This window comes from Lepus europaeus, chromosome 12 (genome assembly GCF_033115175.1).
Source record: "Lepus europaeus isolate LE1 chromosome 12, mLepTim1.pri, whole genome shotgun sequence".
NCBI classification, from domain to species: domain Eukaryota; kingdom Metazoa; phylum Chordata; class Mammalia; order Lagomorpha; family Leporidae; genus Lepus; species Lepus europaeus.
The window spans coordinates 77,396,902-77,417,453 of record NC_084838.1 but is presented as its reverse complement, the minus strand read 5'-3'; the positions used below and the strand labels follow the sequence as shown (position 1 = coordinate 77,417,453).

At 40.6% G+C, this 20,552-nt stretch overlaps 1 protein-coding gene across 4 annotated transcripts in view; it reads right to left on the bottom strand.

Moving 5' to 3' along the window:
• The window catches only part of SMC5 (structural maintenance of chromosomes 5), a 119,092-nt gene that overhangs the window by 18,200 nt on the left and 80,340 nt on the right, over positions 1–20,552 (bottom strand). For all 4 annotated transcript variants that reach the window (XM_062208394.1, XM_062208395.1, XM_062208396.1 and 1 more), the window contains 2 exons: positions 16,366–16,489; positions 14,796–14,918 (listed from right to left, as the gene is read on the bottom strand). In XM_062208394.1, the coding sequence (XP_062064378.1) occupies positions 14,796–14,918; positions 16,366–16,489 (247 nt within the window). The remainder of the gene's footprint in view (positions 1–14,795; positions 14,919–16,365; positions 16,490–20,552) is intronic.

Sequence of the window (20,552 nt, the reverse complement as noted above, 5' to 3'; positions counted from 1 at the left end):
ATCAAGCCCCTCCACCACCCATTCCCTTTTAGGCCTCATCTTCCTGCCGACTTCCTCTCCTTCTTTTTCTTCTAAGGGGACTTTAACTTCTTCCTCTGGCTTTTGCTCAAAGTGAACTAATCAATGTTAGCACAAACAAGCAAAACAACAAAACCTTCAGCTCTATTTGGTAGGTACAGTTCTGCATGTGTGCTCCTGGATACTTTCCTCCTAATAAAACTTTCCCCTCACCACCCCCAGGCTCTTCTGGTCGAAGGTTTTCAGAGGTTTGAAGAGGTTGGCTTCAGAACAATGATGCTGATACTCTATTCTGATTTAATATTTCCACTCCTTTGTGCATTCCTATGCCTGTATTTTCTAAAACCTATCTTCTATGGATGCCCTCCAAGAAAGATACCACTGAAAAGGAAATAAGGCCACAACCAGAGACAAAGGGGGAGAAAAAAAGACCCCTGGGGGAGGGCAGATGTCCTAAATTCTGTTTTCTGTTACCCCCATTCAAGTTTGTCTTAAGTGTCGTCTCAAGTTCCTCAGGGATGGTGCAAAGTCAAGTAGGCTGCAATTAAACTCACCAATGCTGTAATGGTTAAGGCACGAAGCTGATGAACCTATAAAGATTGTAAGGAACCTGGGTTTTATGCTCAGACTTAGGAAATGATTCCACTGAGCCCTGTAGAGTTAATACACTGTTTCGGATCCTCCATCAGTCTGTTTGAGCAAAAGGAATTTCCCTGCCTCAGGGTACTGAAATACCACTGTAACTCACCTTTATGCAACAGTATATTTCTGGAAAGTGTAAAGTTATCAAACACGGGGTATTAGATTCTGAGAAAGGAAGTAGAAGAATGGACCAGAAAGGGTACAGGGGACTTTGAATGCAGGAAAAAGGCTAAAAATCTACAACAAATGACAAAGTGTACATTTGTTAAACAGGAATAGTGAGTAGTGGACACATGAAGGGTATGATACTCTTCACACTGCAAATGTTTAAAATTCCACACAGGGCCAGCTGTCTTTGTGGTGCAGAAAGTACAGGCATGAGTTCATGTCCTGGCTGCACCTCTTCTGATCCAGCTCCCTGTTAATGGCCTGGGAAAAAGAGTGGAAGACGGTCTAAATGTGTGGGCCCCCACCAACCATGTGGGAGACCCTGATGAAGTGCCTGTCTCTTAGCTTCAGTCTGGCGCAGTGCTGGGTGTTGCGGCTATCTGGAGAGTGAACCAGCAGATGTAAGATCTCTTGACCTCTTGATCTCTCTCTCCCTCTCTAAGTATTTCAAATAAAAAAATAAATATTTTGAAAATAAATAAAATTCCACACTTGGAAATATTAAAAAAATCAGTGAAAAAAATGATAAAACGTCAATTTAACTTAAGCTTTCTGCTTAACTTTTGTCACCCCCCCTTAATTTTGGGGGTACAGGTTGAGCACAGCTGTTAAGACACTGCTTGGGATGCTAACATCTCATGTCAGAGTGCCTAGAAATTAATCCACATATATACAGTCAACTGATTTTTGACAAAAGTGCTAAGACCACACAGTGGAGTAAGGATAATCTCTTCAACAAATGGTGCTGGCAAAACTGGATATAGGGGGCTAGCGCTGTGGCACAGCAGGTTAACAACCTGGCCTGAAGTGCTGGCATCCCATGTGGACGCCGGTTCTAGTTCTGGCTGCTCCACTTCTGATCCAGCTCTTTGCTGTGGCCTGGGAAAGCAATAGAAGATGGCACAAGTCCTTGGGCCCCTGCACCCGTGTGGGAGACTCAGAAGAAGCTCCTGGCTCCTGGCTTCAGAATGGCGCAGCTCCGACCGTTGCGGCCAGCTGAGGAGTGTACCAGCAGATGGAAGAACTTTCCCTCTGTCTCTGCCTTTCTTTGTAACTGTTTCATATGAATAAAATAAATCTTTAAAAAAAAACCCTGGATATATGTATGTAGAAGAATGAAATTAGATCTATATCTCTCACCATACACAAATCAACTCAAGATGATGAAAGAAGTAAACTTAAGGACTGAAACTATAAAGTTGCTGGAAGAAAACACAGGTGAAACACTCCAAGACAATGATGTAGGGAATGACTTCTTGGACAAGACCCCCAGACTACAGGCAAGAAAACTAAACAAATGGGACTTTATCAAACTCAGATGCTTTTGCACAACAAACAAAATGATCAAGAGAGTGAAGAGACATCCAACAGAATGAAAAAAATATCCGCAAGCTACCACTCTGATAAAAGATTATTATTTCGAATATATTAGCAACTTCAAAAACTCAACAACTACAAATAAACCAGATAGTTCTCAACATAATCAAGACAATTAATGACAAACCCACAGCAGCATCCTATTGAATGGTGAAAAGCTGGAAGCATTCCCCCTAAGATCCAGAACCAGACATGGATGCCCACTCTCACTATTGCTATTTAAAAGTCCTGGAAGTTTTAGCCAGAGCCATTAGTTAAGAAAAAGAAATCAAAGGGATACAAATTGGAAGGGAGGAAATCAAAACTATCCCTATTTGCAGATGATATGATTCTATAGATGGGGGATCCATAAAACTCCATTAAGAGACTATTGGAACTCATAAGAAATAGAAGACATTAAAAAATGGAAAACTCTTCCATGTTCATAGATTGGAAGAATCAATATCATCAAAATGTCCATACTACCAAATACAATTTACAGATTCAATGAAATACCAATCAAAATACCAATGACATTCTTCCCAGATGTAGAAAAAAAGATGTTAAAATTCATATGGTGGCCGGCGCCGCGGCTCACTAGGCTAATCCTCCGCCTTGCGGCGCAGGCACACCGGGTTCTAGTCCCAGTCGGGGCGCCGGATTCTGTCCTGGTTGCCCCTCTTCCAGGCCAGCTCTCTGCTGTGGCCAGGGAGTGCAGTGGAGGATGGCCCAAGCGCTTGGGCCCTACACCCCATGGGAGACCAGGAGAAGCACCTGGCTCCTGCCATCGGATCAGCGCGGTGCGCCGGCCGCAGCACACCAGCCGCGGCGGCCATTGGAGGGTGAACCAACGGCAAAAGGAAGACCTTTCTCTCTGTCTCTCTCTCTCACTGTCCATTCTGCCTGTCAAAAAAAAAAAAATTCATATGGTAACATAAGAGACCTCAAATAGCTAAAGCAATCTTAAACAACAAAAACAAAGCCAGAGGCATCATAATACTTGGTTTCAAGACATACTACAATGCAGTTATAATCAAAATAGCCTGGTATGGCACAAAAACAGATAGACTAATGGAACAGAATACAAATTCCAGAAATCAATCCATGCATCTACAACCAACTAATCTTTGACAAACAATCTAAAATCAAAATCTGGAGCAAGGACAGTCTCTTCAACAAATGGTGCTGAGGAAACTGGAGCGTCACATGCAGAAGTATCAAACCAGACCCATACCTTCCACAAAAATCACTCAAAATGGATCGGAGACCTAAATCTATAACCCGATACCATGAAATTACCAGAGAACGTTGGAGAAACTCTATAGGACATTGGCACAGGCAAAGGCTTCTTAGAAAAGACCCTAGAAGCACAAGCAATCAAAGCCAAAATTGACAAATGGGATTACATCAAGATGAGAAGCTTCTGCACTGCAAAAGAAACAGTCAGCAAAATGAAGAGGCAACCAACAGAATGGGAGAAAATATCTGCAAACTATGCAACTGATAAAGGGTTAATATCCAGAATCAAAAAACAGCTCAGGAAATTCAACAACAAAACAAACAATCCAGTTAAGAAATGGGCAGAGGACTTGAATGTGTCTTTTCCAAGAGAGGAAACTTAAATGGCCAACAGATACTTGAGAAAATGCTTCAGATCACTAGTTGTGGTGGAATGAGGTGAAAAGGCCATGCTAAGATGGCTGCTGACAACAGAAACTGCCTGGCAACAGGTCATGATTGGATGGCTTCGGAAACCACATGACAACAGAGCCTGACTGACAGCAGGCCGTGATTGGATGGTTTCAGAAACTGCCTGGCAACAAGAGCCTGACTGGCAACAGGCTGTGATTGGTTGGGGCATAGACCGCCCCTTGACCGGATTGGCTGGTCTTGACTATATAAGCTGTTGTACTGAAATAAATGAGTCTTCGGGCTGCTCGCCTCAGGCCTGCTTTCACCTGACTCCCGGGGTCTGTGTGCTGACTCCGCGCCTCTTGCCCCCACCACGCTCCTCCTCTCGGCAACGAATCTACTGCAACATTGTTGAGAAATCAACTGCCAACAACTAGTAATCAGAGAAATGCAAATAAAATCCACAATGAGGTTTCCCCTCACTCCAGTTAGATTGGCTCTCATATAGAAATCAACATACAATAAATTCTGGTGAGGACTGTACCCTGGTCCACTGTAGATAGGAATGTAAACTGGTGCAGCCACTGCGGAAGACAGTATAGAGAAACCTCAGTAATAGGAATATAGACCTAGCATATGACCCAGCCATCCCACTCCTGGAAATTTATCCAAATCAAAAGAAATCAGCAGCTGAAAGTTATCTGTACCCCATGTTCATTGTAGCACAATTCACAATAGCTAAGATATGGAATCAATCCAGATGTCTATCAACTGTGTTGACGAGATAAAGAAATTATGGCATATATACACTAAGGAGACTACTCAGCTGTTTAAAAAGAAAGTGAAATCCTATCTTTTCCAACAAGATGGATGCAACTGGAAACTATTATACTTAGTGAAATAAGCCAATCCCAAAAAGACAGATATTACATGTTTTCCCTGATTCAAGCTAACTAATAGAGCACTTGAAATGTAATGTATTAGAGTGAAATAGACATTTTCAGATTTGATGATTGTTTATAGTCCTGTCCCTTCCTTTTTAGAACAGTATTTTTTTCCTTCATACTATTTGTTGAACTCTTTTACTTAAGTGTAGGATCTTAACTATATGATCATTTAGTAAACTGAAAATAGGTATTTGTAAAAATTAAGAGTGGTAATGTGAAAGGGAGGAGGAAGGGTTGGAGTGTTGGTAGGAGGGAGCATAGAGTGGGAAGTGTCACTATGTTGCTAAATCTGTATATATAAAATACATGAAACTTGTATAACAAATAAAATTTAAAAAAATAAAAATATATACAAAATAAAAATCTGTATCTACATATCATATTCAATCTACAAAAAACTAATTGAAATTAAAAGATAAAATAAAAATTTTAAATATAAATTTTATGTAAACATATAAATAATTTTAAATAAATATATAAATAACAAATCATGCAACTTAGTGAGTTCTGAAAAATTCATATAATAGTAAAACCTTAAGCACCATCAAAATAATGGCATATACCTCTCACCCTCAAAAGCTTTGTGCCTTTCTGTAATATATCCCACTATTCCCTCTGTAGGCAGCCACTGACCTGCTTTCTATAAACAGGCATTCTACATTGAAATCTTTTACATGAAAGTTTTTTTGGTCTGGCTTCTTTTACTCAGCATAACTGAGATTCATTTCTTTTTGTGGCAGAGTAATAGTCCACTATGTGCATATACTACAATTTAGCCACACAGCTGTGGCTGAGCATCTGTTCACAGTTTTTAGTTAGTATAAAGAAAAGCTGTGGGGCCAGTGCTGTAGCGTAGCAGGTAAAGCCAGCGCCTGCAGTACCGGCATCCCATATGGGTGCCAGTTCGAGTCCCAGCTGCTCCACTTCTGATCCAGCTCTCTGCTATGGCCTGGGAAAGTGGCAGACGACGGCCCAAGTCCTTGGGTCCCTGCACCCTCATGGGAGACCCAGAAGAAGCTCCTGGCTCCTGATAGGCACAGCTCTGACTATTGTGGCCAATTAGGGAGTGAACCAGTGGATGGAAGACCACTCTCTCTCTCTCTGTCTCTCATTCTCTCTCTGGGTAACTCTTTCAAATAAAATAAATAAATTTAAAAAAAAGAAAAGAAAAGCTGTTATACATTCATATGCCAGTCTTCTATAGACACAGTTTGGCTAGATCACATAGTTGGTGTTTGGTACTAAACTTTCAAATGGGTTTCCAAAGTGGTTACAGTTTAAATTTCTACTAGCAGTGCATGAGAGTTCCAGTTGTGCCAAATCCTCACCAACACCTGGTATGGTCAGTCTTTTTGAATTTCAGCCATTTTTCAGATGTGTGTTGATAGCTCATTATGGTTTTAATCCAAATTTTCTTGTTAAATATTAAAGCTAGGCACTTTCATGTGCTTGTTTGCTATATATTTTAGTATAATGAAATCATTTGCCAATTGACAGGATTATTGGTGTTCCTTGTGCTCATCATCGTAACCTCTTATCATTCAATTGGTGAGACTGTATAGCCACTACAGAAATAACGTAGAGGGTCACCAAGAAATTAAAAACACAACTACTACAGCACCTAACAATTAATTCCATTATTAGTTATTTATCAAAAAAATTCAGTATATCAAAGAGATACGTGCACTCCCACATTTACTGTAGCACTATTCACAATAACCAAGATATTCCATCAACCTAGGTGTCTGTTAGTGGATGAATTGATAAATGAAATGTGGAATATATGCACAATTATACTGAGCCATGACAATGGACAAAATTCTGTCATTTGCAATAACATGGATGGAACTGAATATCATAATGTTAAGAGCTATCTTTTAGTGACCATGAACGGTCAGCAAACTTTTTCTATAAATGGTCATTAGTAAATATTTTAGGCTTTGCAGACTATATGTGGTTTCCATCATATTTTTTCTTTACAAACTTTTTTTAAAAATGCAAAAAAATCCTATTCCTAGCTCACAAGAACTTTACAGACTATGAGCTTGACTTAGTTCAGAAAAGTAGTTTCCTTAGTCTACACACAAGTCCTCTGACATTATTATTTTTCATAATAATGCCCACTGAAGAGCAAATTTTTTTAATTCTGATGAAGTGCAATTAATTTTATTATAATTTGAGCTTTTTGAATTCCATTTTAAGAAGTCTTGCCAAATCAAAGGTCAATTTATCATACATTTTCTTCAAGAATTTTTATAGCTTTAGCTCTTAAAGTCTGTGATCCATTTGTGCATGATGTGGTTTTGGGGCTGTGATTCATTTTTTATACAGGTTTGGATTATCCTTTTTATATATAGTTGGATTTGATTTGTTAACATTTTATTAAGAAGTGTGCCTGAGAGGTACTGGTCTATAGTTTTCTTATCTTTGTCCAATTTTAGTATCAGGAAATACTGGCCTTGGATAGTGAGTCAAGAATGATTCCCTCGCCTACACTTTCTGCAAGATGGTAGGCAGTGATGAACTTCCCTGGGCAGGCAGCTGGCTCTGGGAATATCACAGCTCTCTCCACAGATGAAGGAAGCTTACGAGGCCGAGAGCAGATTCCCTGCTTCCTGTGACTATGGGAGCCCTGTACCCTGTGACAGTGGGAATTCTGTGACTGTGCGATAGGGCGGGGGGTATGGCAGGTCTTTGGGCAACCACTGTTGTCTGGCTTGTTCCCTGAGTGAGGGTGGGTATTTGCAGAGGGTTCGGAGCTCACACTGTGTAAGGTTCATGAGACTGCATGGGTGGGCTGCGAGGCATTGTGGGCTCACCCGGGGCAGCTGGTTCATCTTGCCAGAGAGGAGCTGAGGCTCTGATTACACCAGTCTAGGATACTTTCCCTGCTGCTGACAATAGAGATCTACCACGCCCAACTTCAGTGTCACTCTGGACTCTTGGCCCACCAACCAGCACTGGCTAGAGCTCCTCCAGCCCCACCCAGCACAGGACTCTGCATATCCCCCAAGGGAGCAGACATTTCATTAAGCCAGAGTCATAATTCAAAGGTACAAAAGCTTAGAGGAGAAAACCAACAAGTGCTTCCATAAATCCCTAAAAATAAATGTAAACATATTAAAAACATGAACAAGGAAGAATCCCTAAAAGGAACACAATAACTAACTTTAACATTAGAATGTGAATTAGAGATTGATGAAATGCCTGAAAGGAACTGAAAAGTATGATCATTAAGACTACTCAAGGCCAGCACCACAGCTCACTAGGCTAATCCTCTGCCTGCAGGGCCGGCACCCTGGGTTCTAGTCCCAGTTGGGGCGCCGGATTCTGTCCCAGTTGCTCCTCTTCCAGTCCAGCTCTCTGCTGTGGCCCGGGAAGGCAGTGGAGGACGGCCCAAGTGCTTGGGCCCTGCACCCGCATGGGAGACTGGGAGGAAGCACCTGGCTCCTGGCTTCATAGCGGCCATTTGGGGGGTGAACCAACGAAATGAAGACCTTTCTCTCTCTCTCACTAACTCTGCCTGTCAAAAAAAAAAAAAAAAAGACTACTCTAGGGGGCCAGCGCTGTTGTGTAGCAGTTAAAGCTGCCATCTGCAGTGCCAGCATCCCATATGGGCACCAGTTCTAGTCCCAGCTGCTCCACTTACAATCCAGCTCTCTGCTATAGCCTGGGAAAACAGAAGATGACCCAAGTCCTTGGGATCCTGTACCCATGTGGGAGACCCAGAAGAAGCTCCTGGCTCCTGGTTTTGGATCTGCGCAGCTTCAGCCATTGTGGCCAATTGGGGAGTGAACCAGAAGATGGAAGACCACTCTTTCTCTGTCTTTCCTTCTCCCTATGTTAAGTCTGACTTTCAAATAGACTACTCAAAAACACAGAAAAGCAAATACATGAGTTAAAGAAATTCTTACATGGGGCTGGGCTGGTGCTGTGGCGTAGTGGATAAAGCTGCTGCCTACAGTGCCAGCATCCCATATGGGCGCCTGTTTGTATCCCAGCTGCTCCACATCTGATCCAGCTCCCTGTTAATGGCCTGGGGAAAGCAGTGAAAGATGCTCCAAGTGTTTGTGCTCCTGCCAACCACATGGGAGACTCAGGTGAAGCTCCTGGCTCCTGGATTGGGCCTGGCCTAGCACTGGCCATTGTGGCCATCTGGGGAGTGAACCAGGGTGTGGAAGATCTCTTTCCCTCTCTCTTTCTTGTTTTCTGTAACTCTTTCAAAATAAATAAAACTTTATTTTTTTAAAAAAAGAAATTCACACATGACATGTGTAAGAAATTCTGCTGGGATATAATACTGAAGATAAATCAAACTGAAATCTTAGAAATGAAGACTTCAATGTCCAACAAAAATATAGTTAAAAGCCTTAACAACAGAGTCAGTGAGGCAGAAGAAAAAATATCAAAGCTAGAAAACAAATCTATGAAAATATCTCAGACAAAAAAAATTGGAAAAACCAAAAATAGTGTTTGAGATTTATGGCATACTGTCAAACATATGTGCCTTAGGAGTTCTTGAAGGTGTAGAAAGAGAATGCATTAACAGACCTGTTCCCTGAAATGACAGAAGAAACCTTCCCTAATTTGGAGAACTCAGGTATCCAAGTGCTGGAAGTACATAGAACTCCTAATAGGTGTGAACAGAAATGATCGTCAACACAACACATTATAGTCAAACTTTCAAGAGTAAAACACAAAGACAGGATCCTAAAATACGCATGAGAGAAATGTCAGATTACTTTCAAAGGATCTCCAATTAGACTCACAGATGATTTCTCAACAGAAACCCTACTGGCTAGTAGAGAACAGAGAGACATAGTTCAAGTCCTAAGAGAAAAACTGTCTACCAAGAATACTGGACCCAGTAAAGCTCTCACTTATAAATGGAGGTGAAAGAAAGACCTTCCAAAACAAAAAGAAATTGAAAAGATTTGTCATCACTCATCCAGTCTTAGAAATGATACTTAAAGATGTGCTCCACACAGAAATGGGGAAAGTCAGCATCATGAAGAATGTGAAGGCAGAAAATCTCCTAGTGAAAGTATAAAATAAATCCAAAACAAACAAAAGGAATACTTAAGGGAAAAATGATAGGTCCAAATCATTACTTATCAACAACCTTGAATGTAAATGGCCTAACATCTCCAATTAAAAGATATAGATCAGCTGAATGGATTAAAAAGTAAGACCCATCTATTTTCACAAGAAGCACACCTCACTAACAAACATACACAGAGACTTGGGTAAGACTCCAGAATAACAGGCAATAAAGGCAAAAATAGACAAATGGGACTACATGAAGCTAAGACGCTTCTGCACAGCAAAAGACTCAACAAAGTAAACAGACAACTAACAGAATGGGATAAAACCTTCATGTACCTAGCACCAAGTTTTAACAATCCTCAACTAACAACCACTATTATCTCATCTACTGGCTTCTATACGTCTCCCTTCCTGGATTATTTTAAAACAATCCCAGATTTCCTCCAAAAATGTTATATCTATGTATCTCTAAAAGGTAAAGACTTTTTAACCTAATATTTTGGTATTTTTGATAAAATTTTTAATTTACATTATAGTCAAAGGCTTAATGCTCCATAAAATGAACAGTTCAACAAATAAAAACTAAAAGACCATAGTTCAGCAGAAAATAGGCAAGGGTCAAATTAAAATAGCAAATTAAAAGATGTTCAACTTTACTCATAAAATAAGTTTTAAAATAATCACAAATCATTAAAACCACACCAACATATAATTCGTAACAATTTAACAAAGACTTTGAAAACAAAGTTTGTCTAAACACTGTATTTGTAGCAAAACTGATTTAACACATCTCCCATCTATAGGTTCACTCTTTAAATGCCCATGTGACCGGTGCTGGGCTAAACTGAAACAGAGCCAGAAAGTGGACTAGGATTCTCACACTGGTGGCAGGAACTCAACTTCTTGGGTCATTATCTGCTGCTTCCCAGAGCACATTATCAGGAAGTTGGCATATCAGGAACAAAGCTTAAACCCAAGCACTTTGATATTGCATAGGGGTCTCCCAAGCAGCATCACAAGTGCTACACCAAATGCCAGTCCTTTGAGTTGTGTTTTAAATAGTCAGAGTACAGTAAGAAAAGAGATGCAAAAATAATTCAATAGTTCTTCCATATTGATTATAAGCTGAGACAATGTTTTGATTCTATCGAGATAAAGATATTAATTTTATGTAATTCTTTCTGCTTCTTACAATGTGGCCACTAGAAAGTCTCTAATTATGCAAATGGCTTGTACTATATTTCTACTAGACAGTGCTTAAGTAAATCATTTGTCCTACAGGGTTCCTTATATTTTAGATTTTGCTGACTATAGTCTTCTGGTGTCATTTCATGATACCTGTTGCTGTCTTATTTTCTGGAAGCTGGAAGTTTCAAAGCAGCTTCCCCCAAATTTTATCCACCCCAAATAGTGCTGAGGCTGAAAAACCCTACTCTACAGGCTTATTCAGATTGGAATTTTATTTTTTCAATGAATTATTCAATATGCAGAAGTGTGTCCTTTCATAAAGATACAGATAAATAGCTTTTTTTGGTGATGTTAGCAGCTAATATGATACACTATTCAAGAGCAGCTGTAAAGTAGTGACATTCTAATATTCTAATTTCTTCTTCATGTATTATCTAGATTGCTTCTGTATAGACAAAGTCCTTCTTATCACTTATTTTCTATCCTGAATAACAAATTATATTGAAAAGGCTGGGCTTACACTAAATGTACTTTTCTTTTTTCTTTTTTTTTTTTTAAGATTTATTTATTTATTTGAAAGTAAGAGTTACAGAGAGAGAGGGAGGGAGAGACCCAGAGAAGATCTTCCATCTGTTGGTTTACACCCTAGATGGCTGCAATCACCAGGGTGGGCCAGACCAAAGCCAGGAGCCAGGAGCCAGGAGCCAGGAGCTTCATCTAAGTCTCCAAAGTGGTGGGCAGGGGCACAAGTACTCGGACCATCTTCTGCTGCTTTTCCCAGGGCCATTAGCAGAGAGCTGGATTGGAAGTGGAGCAGCTGGGACTTGAACCAGCAGCCATGTGGCATGCTGGCATCACAAGTGGCGGCTTTACCTGCTATACCACATCACCTGCCCCTAAATGTGCTTTTTACTATTTTTCAAAGTCATGAGCTGGTTCCTTAGTACCTTCTAAAACGACTGATAACTTTTTTAGTGTCATTATAAACTTGAGGATTTAGACACCTTTGATGATTTCCTGTTATCCTTTTATCTAAGACCAGTAAGAGATTTTTCATGAAGGTTCCTGAACTTTAGTAATAATCAAGTCATCTTTTATAATATCCTTACTTTACGGAATGAGAAGATGATATGAGACTAATCTTATGGAAACATTTCTTCTCCTGAACCTGGAATCATCCATTTCTCCAATGGGTCTTTTTAGTGGGAAACAGTATTTAGAAGCCTCTACCTATATCTTTTCAGTAGGGACACAGGAAAAACCTTCATTTTTTCATTCTTTTTAGAGAAAATATACTATAGGTTCATCCTGAAATTTCCAGTTCATACTAAAAACTTCAAAGTTTCTATTACTTTTTTGTTTTACAACTGAATCTTTATACTAAAACCCCTAATGGCATTACACAATTACTTAATTCCTTTATAACCTTTTTCAGAGTAAGATTAACAAAAATTAACACTATGATTACTGAAAACAGAACCAGTTTTGTTTTGTTTTGTTTGGCAATTCTTTCACAAGAGTCAAGTTGCTTAGAATACCATCATTTGGAATATTTTTTCTCTGTAAAACTATTGTGTCAAAGCTAGATGCAAAGTTTGTCTTAAAACATTTAATTGTGTTTTGTTGGCAGATAATTCTGAAGTAGAAAAAAACAGTGCATGTACTTTTAACCTGTCTTCTACCACTCTCATGAACAATTTAAAAAATTTATTTCTGTAATTTGTAAGTAAATGGACATACAGGCACAGTTATCACTTTCCCTGACTCTTTCTTGGAATACTCTTTATAAAAGATGAATTATATCATTACATTTTATACTTATTTGGCCTAGTTTTAGCACTATTTTATTCCTATTTATCTACTTAATTTTCAAAGAATATTTTATTCATTTATTTGAGAGGTAGTTACAGACAGCGAGAAGTAGAGACAGAGAGAAAGGTCTTCCATCCACTGGTTCACTCCCTAAATGGCCGCAACAGCTAGGGTTGTGCCGATCTGAAGCCAGGAGGCAGGAGCTTCTTCCAGGTCTTCCACATGGGTGCAGGGGCCCAAGGACTTGGGCCATCTTCTTTGCTTTTCCAGGCCATAGCAGAGAACTGGATCAGAAGTGGAGCAGCTGGGACTCGAACCAGCTCCCATATGGGATGCCAGCACTGCAGGCGGTGGCTTTACCTGCTACACCACAGCATCAGCCCCGCTAAAGTAATATTCTTTTATTTCCTCATAGCACATATAGGGCAACTCAACAAACATAGTCTATTTTATTTTTATTGATTCCCTTGTTACAGTTTGCAGAGAATGTGCTTTTATTATACTGTCAGGCACAGTACCACACAGTACACATTTTATTGTCTCCATTAACTACCATGTGGCTGTAGTTATCAGGATGCTTTGTTCTACAAAGAAGTTTCCGTTGATTTGCAAGTTTATACGTCTGGACCAGTCCAGCACTATCCAAGTTCCCTGGAGTGTATAAAGCTGCCTTCTCATTTCAGCTGCTCTCAAATTGGTCTGCTGAGCTTTCTATACTTAATGAGGGGCCTCCTCCCTTTACAGATGAGAACTTTATGGGCAACTTGATATCTGGGTTTTCTAAGCATCCTCTTGGTGATACCACTCTGGTCTTGCTGCTGCTGATTTAACTCACTCACCTGTATTTTAGAGTTCCCAGGTGTCACATAATAAAGAATTCAGCTGGCTTTTATTCTAAAACCAGTGGAATTGAGTGAGAGCCTTTGTCACTCATGAGTCCCTTGGATCACATCTCAGTTTATATTAAAGTGATGACTCAGGATAGCAGGAGGTACCACCACAAAGATCAACCATATGATTAGAGGTTTGGATCTTTGAAATCACATGAAATCCATCAAACTTTCCAGAATCTGAGGGAGGAACTGGAGACTGAGCTCAACCACACAGCCAATGATTCAATCAGCCACGCCCATGTAATAAGACTGCAACAAAAACTCAGCAATAAAGCTTGGTAGAGCTTTCTTGGTGAACAAACAGATGTATTAGCAGTGTGTTGCACCTGTTCCACAGAAAAGGGTACAGAAACTCTTGTGTTTACTATTTTCCAAGACCTCCTCTTAGATATCTCTTCATTTGGCTACTCTTAAGTTGTATCCTTTATCAGAAAAAACTATAGCCCTAAGTATAGCATTTTTTCTGAGTTTTGAGCTGTTCTAGTGAATTACGAACCTGAGAGGGTCATGGGAACCTCTGAATTTAGCCAGTGGGTTAGAAGTGCAAGTGGTGCAGCCTTTGGAATTTGCAGCTGGTGTCACATTAAGGGCAGTCTAAGTTCTTAAACTGTAGAGTCTGCCAATAATTCCGAATGCTCAACACTATAGTAGTACTGCAGTATACCAGTAAGGTTACCTTGACACTTTTGTTCTCTTTGTTGTCCATAGGTTTCATGTTGTCAATGCTAGATGCACTTCTATTTTAGGGAAAGGATTTTGGAAATCCAAAGACTACGCCACTGTCATTACCATGTCGTTGCCAGTTCTTTTCTGGGTTCTGAGTTAACATGGTCTATCACACTTTTTCCCCTCTGTACACTATTCAAATATTTATCATTTCACAACCAAATATTAACAAATTAAGTTGCCAAGGTTATACAGCTGCTCTCCCGTGTCTCAAGTATTGCTTCCTCAGTAGTAGCTTGCACTAAGTTTGTAAATTCCATAGCATATAATAATAAATTGCATATTGCAAATGAGATTATATGACCTTAAGTTTTCAGGTAGTCAGAGGCTAAAATGTCAAAATAAAAAATAAAGGTATAAATCTTACCTCAGTGACACGTAGTTGTGAAGATGCAGCCATATAATCTGATTCTAATTTGTTCTTCTCAGAGATCACTGTAGTATTTTGAAGAATTAAATCAACTTTTTGTATATGCAAAGAAGTACAAATCTAGAAACAAAAACACCTAATAGTTTAGTGTTCGTTTAAGAGCTAAGAAAAACAATATAGCTTATTTTCAAAATAAAATTATAAATCACGTACACCATGAAAAGTAGCATTTTTCTATGGTGACTAACACTTCTCTTATATAGTCCTTAAACAGATTTTAAAAAGAAATTTTATTTTCATCTACTTGAAAGGTGGAATGAGAATGAAAGACACAGAAAAAGAGAGAGAGAGAGAGATTATCTTCCATTGCTGCTCTACTGCCCAGATGCTTCCAACAGCTAGAGCTGGGACAAACTAAAGCCAGGAGCCCAGAATTTCACCCAGATATCCCAGTGAGTGTCAGGGGCCCAAGTACTTGAGACACTATCTGCTGCCTCCAAGGATGCATCACAAAGGAGCAAGATCAGAAGCAGAGAACCAGGACTCAGACACTGGAGTGGCAATCTGGTTTGGAATGCAGGTGCCCAAAGTACTGGCTTAACTAGCTGCGTCACAATGGCCAACCACACAAGAGAATTTTCCTATGTGTTTAAAAGTCATCTGGAATGAAATAGTGTTTTTTTTTAAATTTTTGACAGGCAGAGTGGACAGTGAGAGAGAGACAGAGAGAAAGATCTTCCTTTTGCCGTTGGTTCACCCTCCAATGGCCGCCGCAGTAGGCGCGCTGCGGCCGGCGCACCGCGCTGATCCGATGGCAGGAGCCAGGTACTTCTCCTGGTCTCCCATGGGGTGCAGGGCCCAAGCACTTGGGCCATCCTCCACTGCACTCCCTGGCCACAGCAGAGAGCTGGCCTGGAAGAGGGGCAACCGGGACAGGATCGGTGCCCCGACCGGGACTAGAACGTGGTGTGCCGGCGCCGCAAGGCGGAGGATTAGCCTAGTGAGCCGCGGTGCCGGCCAATAGTGAGTGTTTTTAACCTATTACCTATTAAGAAAATGTCAAATAACTGCAAGCTGAAACTGATGATAAAAATTTCTTGCATATATAACTAAAACATCAAAAATCATCATGATCTCCCTTCCAATAAAGCCCTTAAAACACCTGATTTACAGGGACCAGTGTTGTGGCACAGTGGGTTAAGCTGCCATAGGTGATGCTGGCAACCCATATGGGTGCCAGTTTGTGTCCTGGCTGCTCCACTTCTGATTCAGCTCCCTCCTAATTCACCTGAGAAAGCAGCTGAGGATGTCCCAAGTGCCTGGGTCCTGCACACACGTGGTAGGCCAGGAAGAAGTTCCTCACTCCTGGCTCTGGACGGGACAGCCCCAGCCATTACGGCCATTTGAGGAATGAACCAGCAGACAGAGATCTCTTGTTCCGTCTCTCCCTCTCTCTCTCTGTTAACTCTTTCAAATAAACAATCTTTAAAAAACAAAAAGTTGACTATCTTGTCGTATTTACCTGCAATTAAAAAGAAATGACTAAAATTAAGTAAATTTGCCTTACCTTTACTAGGTTTGTTAATTCGGTAACAAGTTTTGCTTTTTGAACATTTATTTCTTTTATTTTGGTAGTTGCTTTTCTTTCTTCCTCTTCAAGGTTGCAAGTATCCTGCTCCATCAGCTTTAAGCTATATGACAAGAAAAATGACACAGAATTCAGAATTAGACATCAGGACTGAGCCCAAATCCTTAGGTCCAAGGCTGTTTTCTGGGCTATATTTAGCAATGTTGTCCAGATAGAGCAATTAGTTAGGATCTGAAAGTATTTGCTGAGATACATTATGGTCCCAGCCTACTCTAACCAATGATAGTGCTAATGTTACAGGATCTGGAGTCAGAAAGATGACTTTGAATTTCCCCTCTGCCACTAACTGCAGTCTAATTCTGGACAAGTCAGTTGCTCTTCTAAGCTTTGGTTTCCTCCTCTACAAACTGCAGATAATAATATTTCCCTTATGGGGTTGTGGTGAAGACTGCAACATACTCAGTACAGTGCCTAGCCTGTGCCTAACGGAAGCCTTTTCTAATAACATGTATGAAACAGTCTTTTGACTTACAAGGTAAAAAACAGAAATTAAAAAACAATATAGTAATTTAAAAAGTTAATATTACGTTCTTTTTAAAAGAATGATTTACTTCAGAAGCAGAAGGGAGTGGAGGAATGGATGGGGGGGGGGGGGGGCGGCGCGCGGGGAGAGAGAGAAAACGCCATTCTGTAGTTTACTCCCCTAATGTCTGCAAAAGCCAGGAATGGACCAGACTGGGTAGAAGCCAGGAGCTAGGATACAATCCTGCCCTCCAACTTGAGTGGCAAGAACTCAGTTACTTGAGCCATCACTACTGCCTCCCAGAATCAGCATTAGCAGGAAGCTGGAATCAGGAGCTGGAGCCCAGTATTGAACTCAGGTACTAAGATATGAGGTGTGGGCAGCCTAACCAATCCCTTAACTACCCTGCTAAACACCTGCTCCAATGCTCTCTATTTAAAGAAGAAACTAAGGTTCAGAGATGCTAAGCAAGTTACATGACACTGCAGATATTAACTGGTAAGATATTTTTAACAAAACACCACGGGAGAAAGTTCTTTTCACTATATATGTTGTCTACAAGGTGGGAGTGGGTGGGATGGATACAATAATAAACACAAATGAACATATTCAGCAGAAGCTGTAGAGTGATCTGAAGGTTATATTGGGGAGGGGAGGGAAGTAAGTTAGAATGAGCAGAATGAACCAGAATCTGAATAATCATGAAAGCTAGTCTAAAATAAAAAATAGTGGACTGGTAATGAGCATGAAAAATCATTTTCCTTGCAAAAATATTACTTCATGAGGAGAAAGTTTAATGTTAGATGATATGTCCCAGAAAGCAGCTGTCAAGAAAGGTTATATGCTTTGTACAAGAGTGAAAAGAAGAACAAAGTGAAGGGTTAATGCTGAAAAAAAGGTTTAAAGTTGAAAACCATTCTAGGAAGCTAGATTAAAAAGATGTGCAAACAAACTACAGTATGTTTTCAAATAAGTTAATTATTTGCCTTTCCTAAAACATTTCAGGCCGGCGCCGCGGCTCAATAGGCTAATCTTCTGCCTGCGGCGCCGGCACACCGGGTTCTAGTCCCAGTCGGGGCACCGGATTCTGTCCCGGTTGCCCCTCTTCCAGGCCAGCTCTCTGCTATGGCCTGGGAGTACAGTGGAGGATGGCCCAAGTCCTTGGGCCCTGCACCTGCATGGGAGACCAGGAGAAGCACCTGGCTCCTGCCTTCGGATCAGCGCGATGCACCGGCCACAGCGGCCATTGGAGGGTGAACCAACGGCAAAAGGAAGACCTTTCTGTCTGTCTTCTCTCTCTCTCTCACTGTCCACTCTGCCTGTCAAAAAAATAAATAAAATAAAAAAATAATAAAAATTTCAAACATGATTCAACTTTATAATCTGTTTAGTAACATATACTGCATTAGGCCAAAGTAAATACATTTATTCAAGTCAGTTACCTGTCATTTGTTACTAAAGATTATGTCACTAATCTCCATCTTTATAGTAGAGGCAAGAAGTTGAAAGAACAGTAGCAAAAAGGTCTGAGTTGAGTCATGGTAAATATGGGAAAGACCCTGAAACTAGAAGTCATTACCTTTTCCTATCCTAGATAACTCTAACACCTTTTATCCTATCTCATATCTTCTGGTTTCTATAAAATACCTACACTCAAAATCTGCTCTGTAAGAATCAGCAGAACTTTCTCTTTCCCTACCACTCTCCTCTAGAACTGGTGACAAAATGGCCAGGTTGGCTAATCTTTCTCTATCTCCCCCTGCTTCCCTGCTTTCACCATTTCAAACTCGACATGCACATGCAGTCCACAAACCCCTAGGGACCTTTCAAAATCATTTCAAGACAATCTGTGAGGTCAAAACGATTCTCCATGATAGTAACAGCACATCTTTGTCCATTCTCACCGTGGTTGCTTTTTTATCTTCAGTGATAGTGCAAAAGCAATAGTGAGTAAAAGGCCAGTACATTAGAACAAATCAAAATATAGTGGTATCAAAGTATAAAAGTAGTTACTGGACTCCTCATTTTTTAAAAATGCCAAATTCATTTCAGAATGCCTTTGAGGAAGCAGTAAAGAATGAATTTCATTAAATCTCAAAACATCAAATATGTCTTTTAATACTCTGTGTGGGCCGGCGCCACGGCTCACTAGGCTAATCCTCCGCCTTGCGGCGCCGGCACACCACGTTCTAGTCCCGGTCGGGGCACCGATCCTGTCCCGGTTGCCCCTCTTCCAGGCCAGCTCTCTGCTGTGGCCAGGGAGTGCAGTGGAGGATGGCCCAAGTCCTTGGGCCCTGCACCCCATGGGAGACCAGGAGAAGCACCTGGCTCCTGCCATCGGATCAGCGCGGTGCGCCGGCCGCAGCGCGCCTACTGCGGCGGCCATTGGAGGGTGAACCAATGGCAAAAGGAAGACCTTTGTCTCTGTCTCTCTCTCACTGTCCACTCTGCCTGTCAAAAAAAAAAAAAAATACTCTGTGTGATAAAATGGGAAGTATATAATACCTATAAAGCATTTGTGCTGTTGCTAAAAATGCAGTAGCTATCTCAAGAAAAACTACTTGGTGGGGGCCGGTGCCGTGGTGTAATAGGCTAAGAAGCCTCTGTCTGTGGCACCGCCATCCCATGTGGGTGCTGGTTTGTGTCCCAGCTGCTCCTCTTTCAATTCAGTTCTCTGCTACAGCCTGGGAAAGCAGTAGAAGATGGCCCAAATGCTTGGGCCCCTTGCACCTACATGAGAGACCAGGAAGAAGCTCCTGGCTTCTGGCTTTGGATCAGTGCAGCTCTGGTCATTGTAGCCATTTGGGGTGTAAACCAGCAAATGGAAGACCTTTCTTTCTGTCTCTCCTTAAGTGTACCTCTCAAATGAATAAATAAAAATCTTTTAAAAAAAGAAAGTAAAGAAAACTACTTGGCTGTATAAGTTTGTAGCTGTAATAGACACTTTTCATGGAATACTATCTTTACTTGAAAGAATGACAAACTAATTATTCAGATTTGGGTATTTGGCCATTTTTCTTTTTTTTGTGGAAAATGGAATTAAGTTTATTTTGGTGGAAACGAATTTTGAAATCTGTGCATAGTTTTTTTTTTTAGAAGGTTTTCATTTAATGAATACAAATTTCATATGTACAGCTTTAGGAATATAGTATGTCTTCCCACCATTCCCGCCTTCTTACTCCCTCTCTCATTCCATTTTTCATTAAGATTCATTTTTAATAGACTTTATATACTGAAGACCACCATTTTCCTTTTTCCAAAAAAGAATGAAGTGAGCCTATCAGTTCAATTATAGCTGATAATGTTTATTACCAATGATAAAATTCAAGCTTTCAAATAAAACCCACAATTTTAGAAAATTTGTTATCTGACACTGTAAGTTTGACAACTTCAGAATTATTTAATTTTCTGATAGACTCATTTATCATTGCTATCTTTAAAAATATTATATAATGTGGGGCCGGCACTGTGGCGCAGCAGGTTAACGCCCTGGCCTGAAGCACCAGCATCTGATATGGATGCCAGTTCTAGTCCCAGCTGCTTCTCTTCCTTCCGATCCAGCTCTCTGCTATGGCCTGGGAAAGCAGTAGAAGATGGCCCAAGTCCTTGAGCCCTGCACCCGTGTGGGAGACCTGGAAGAAGC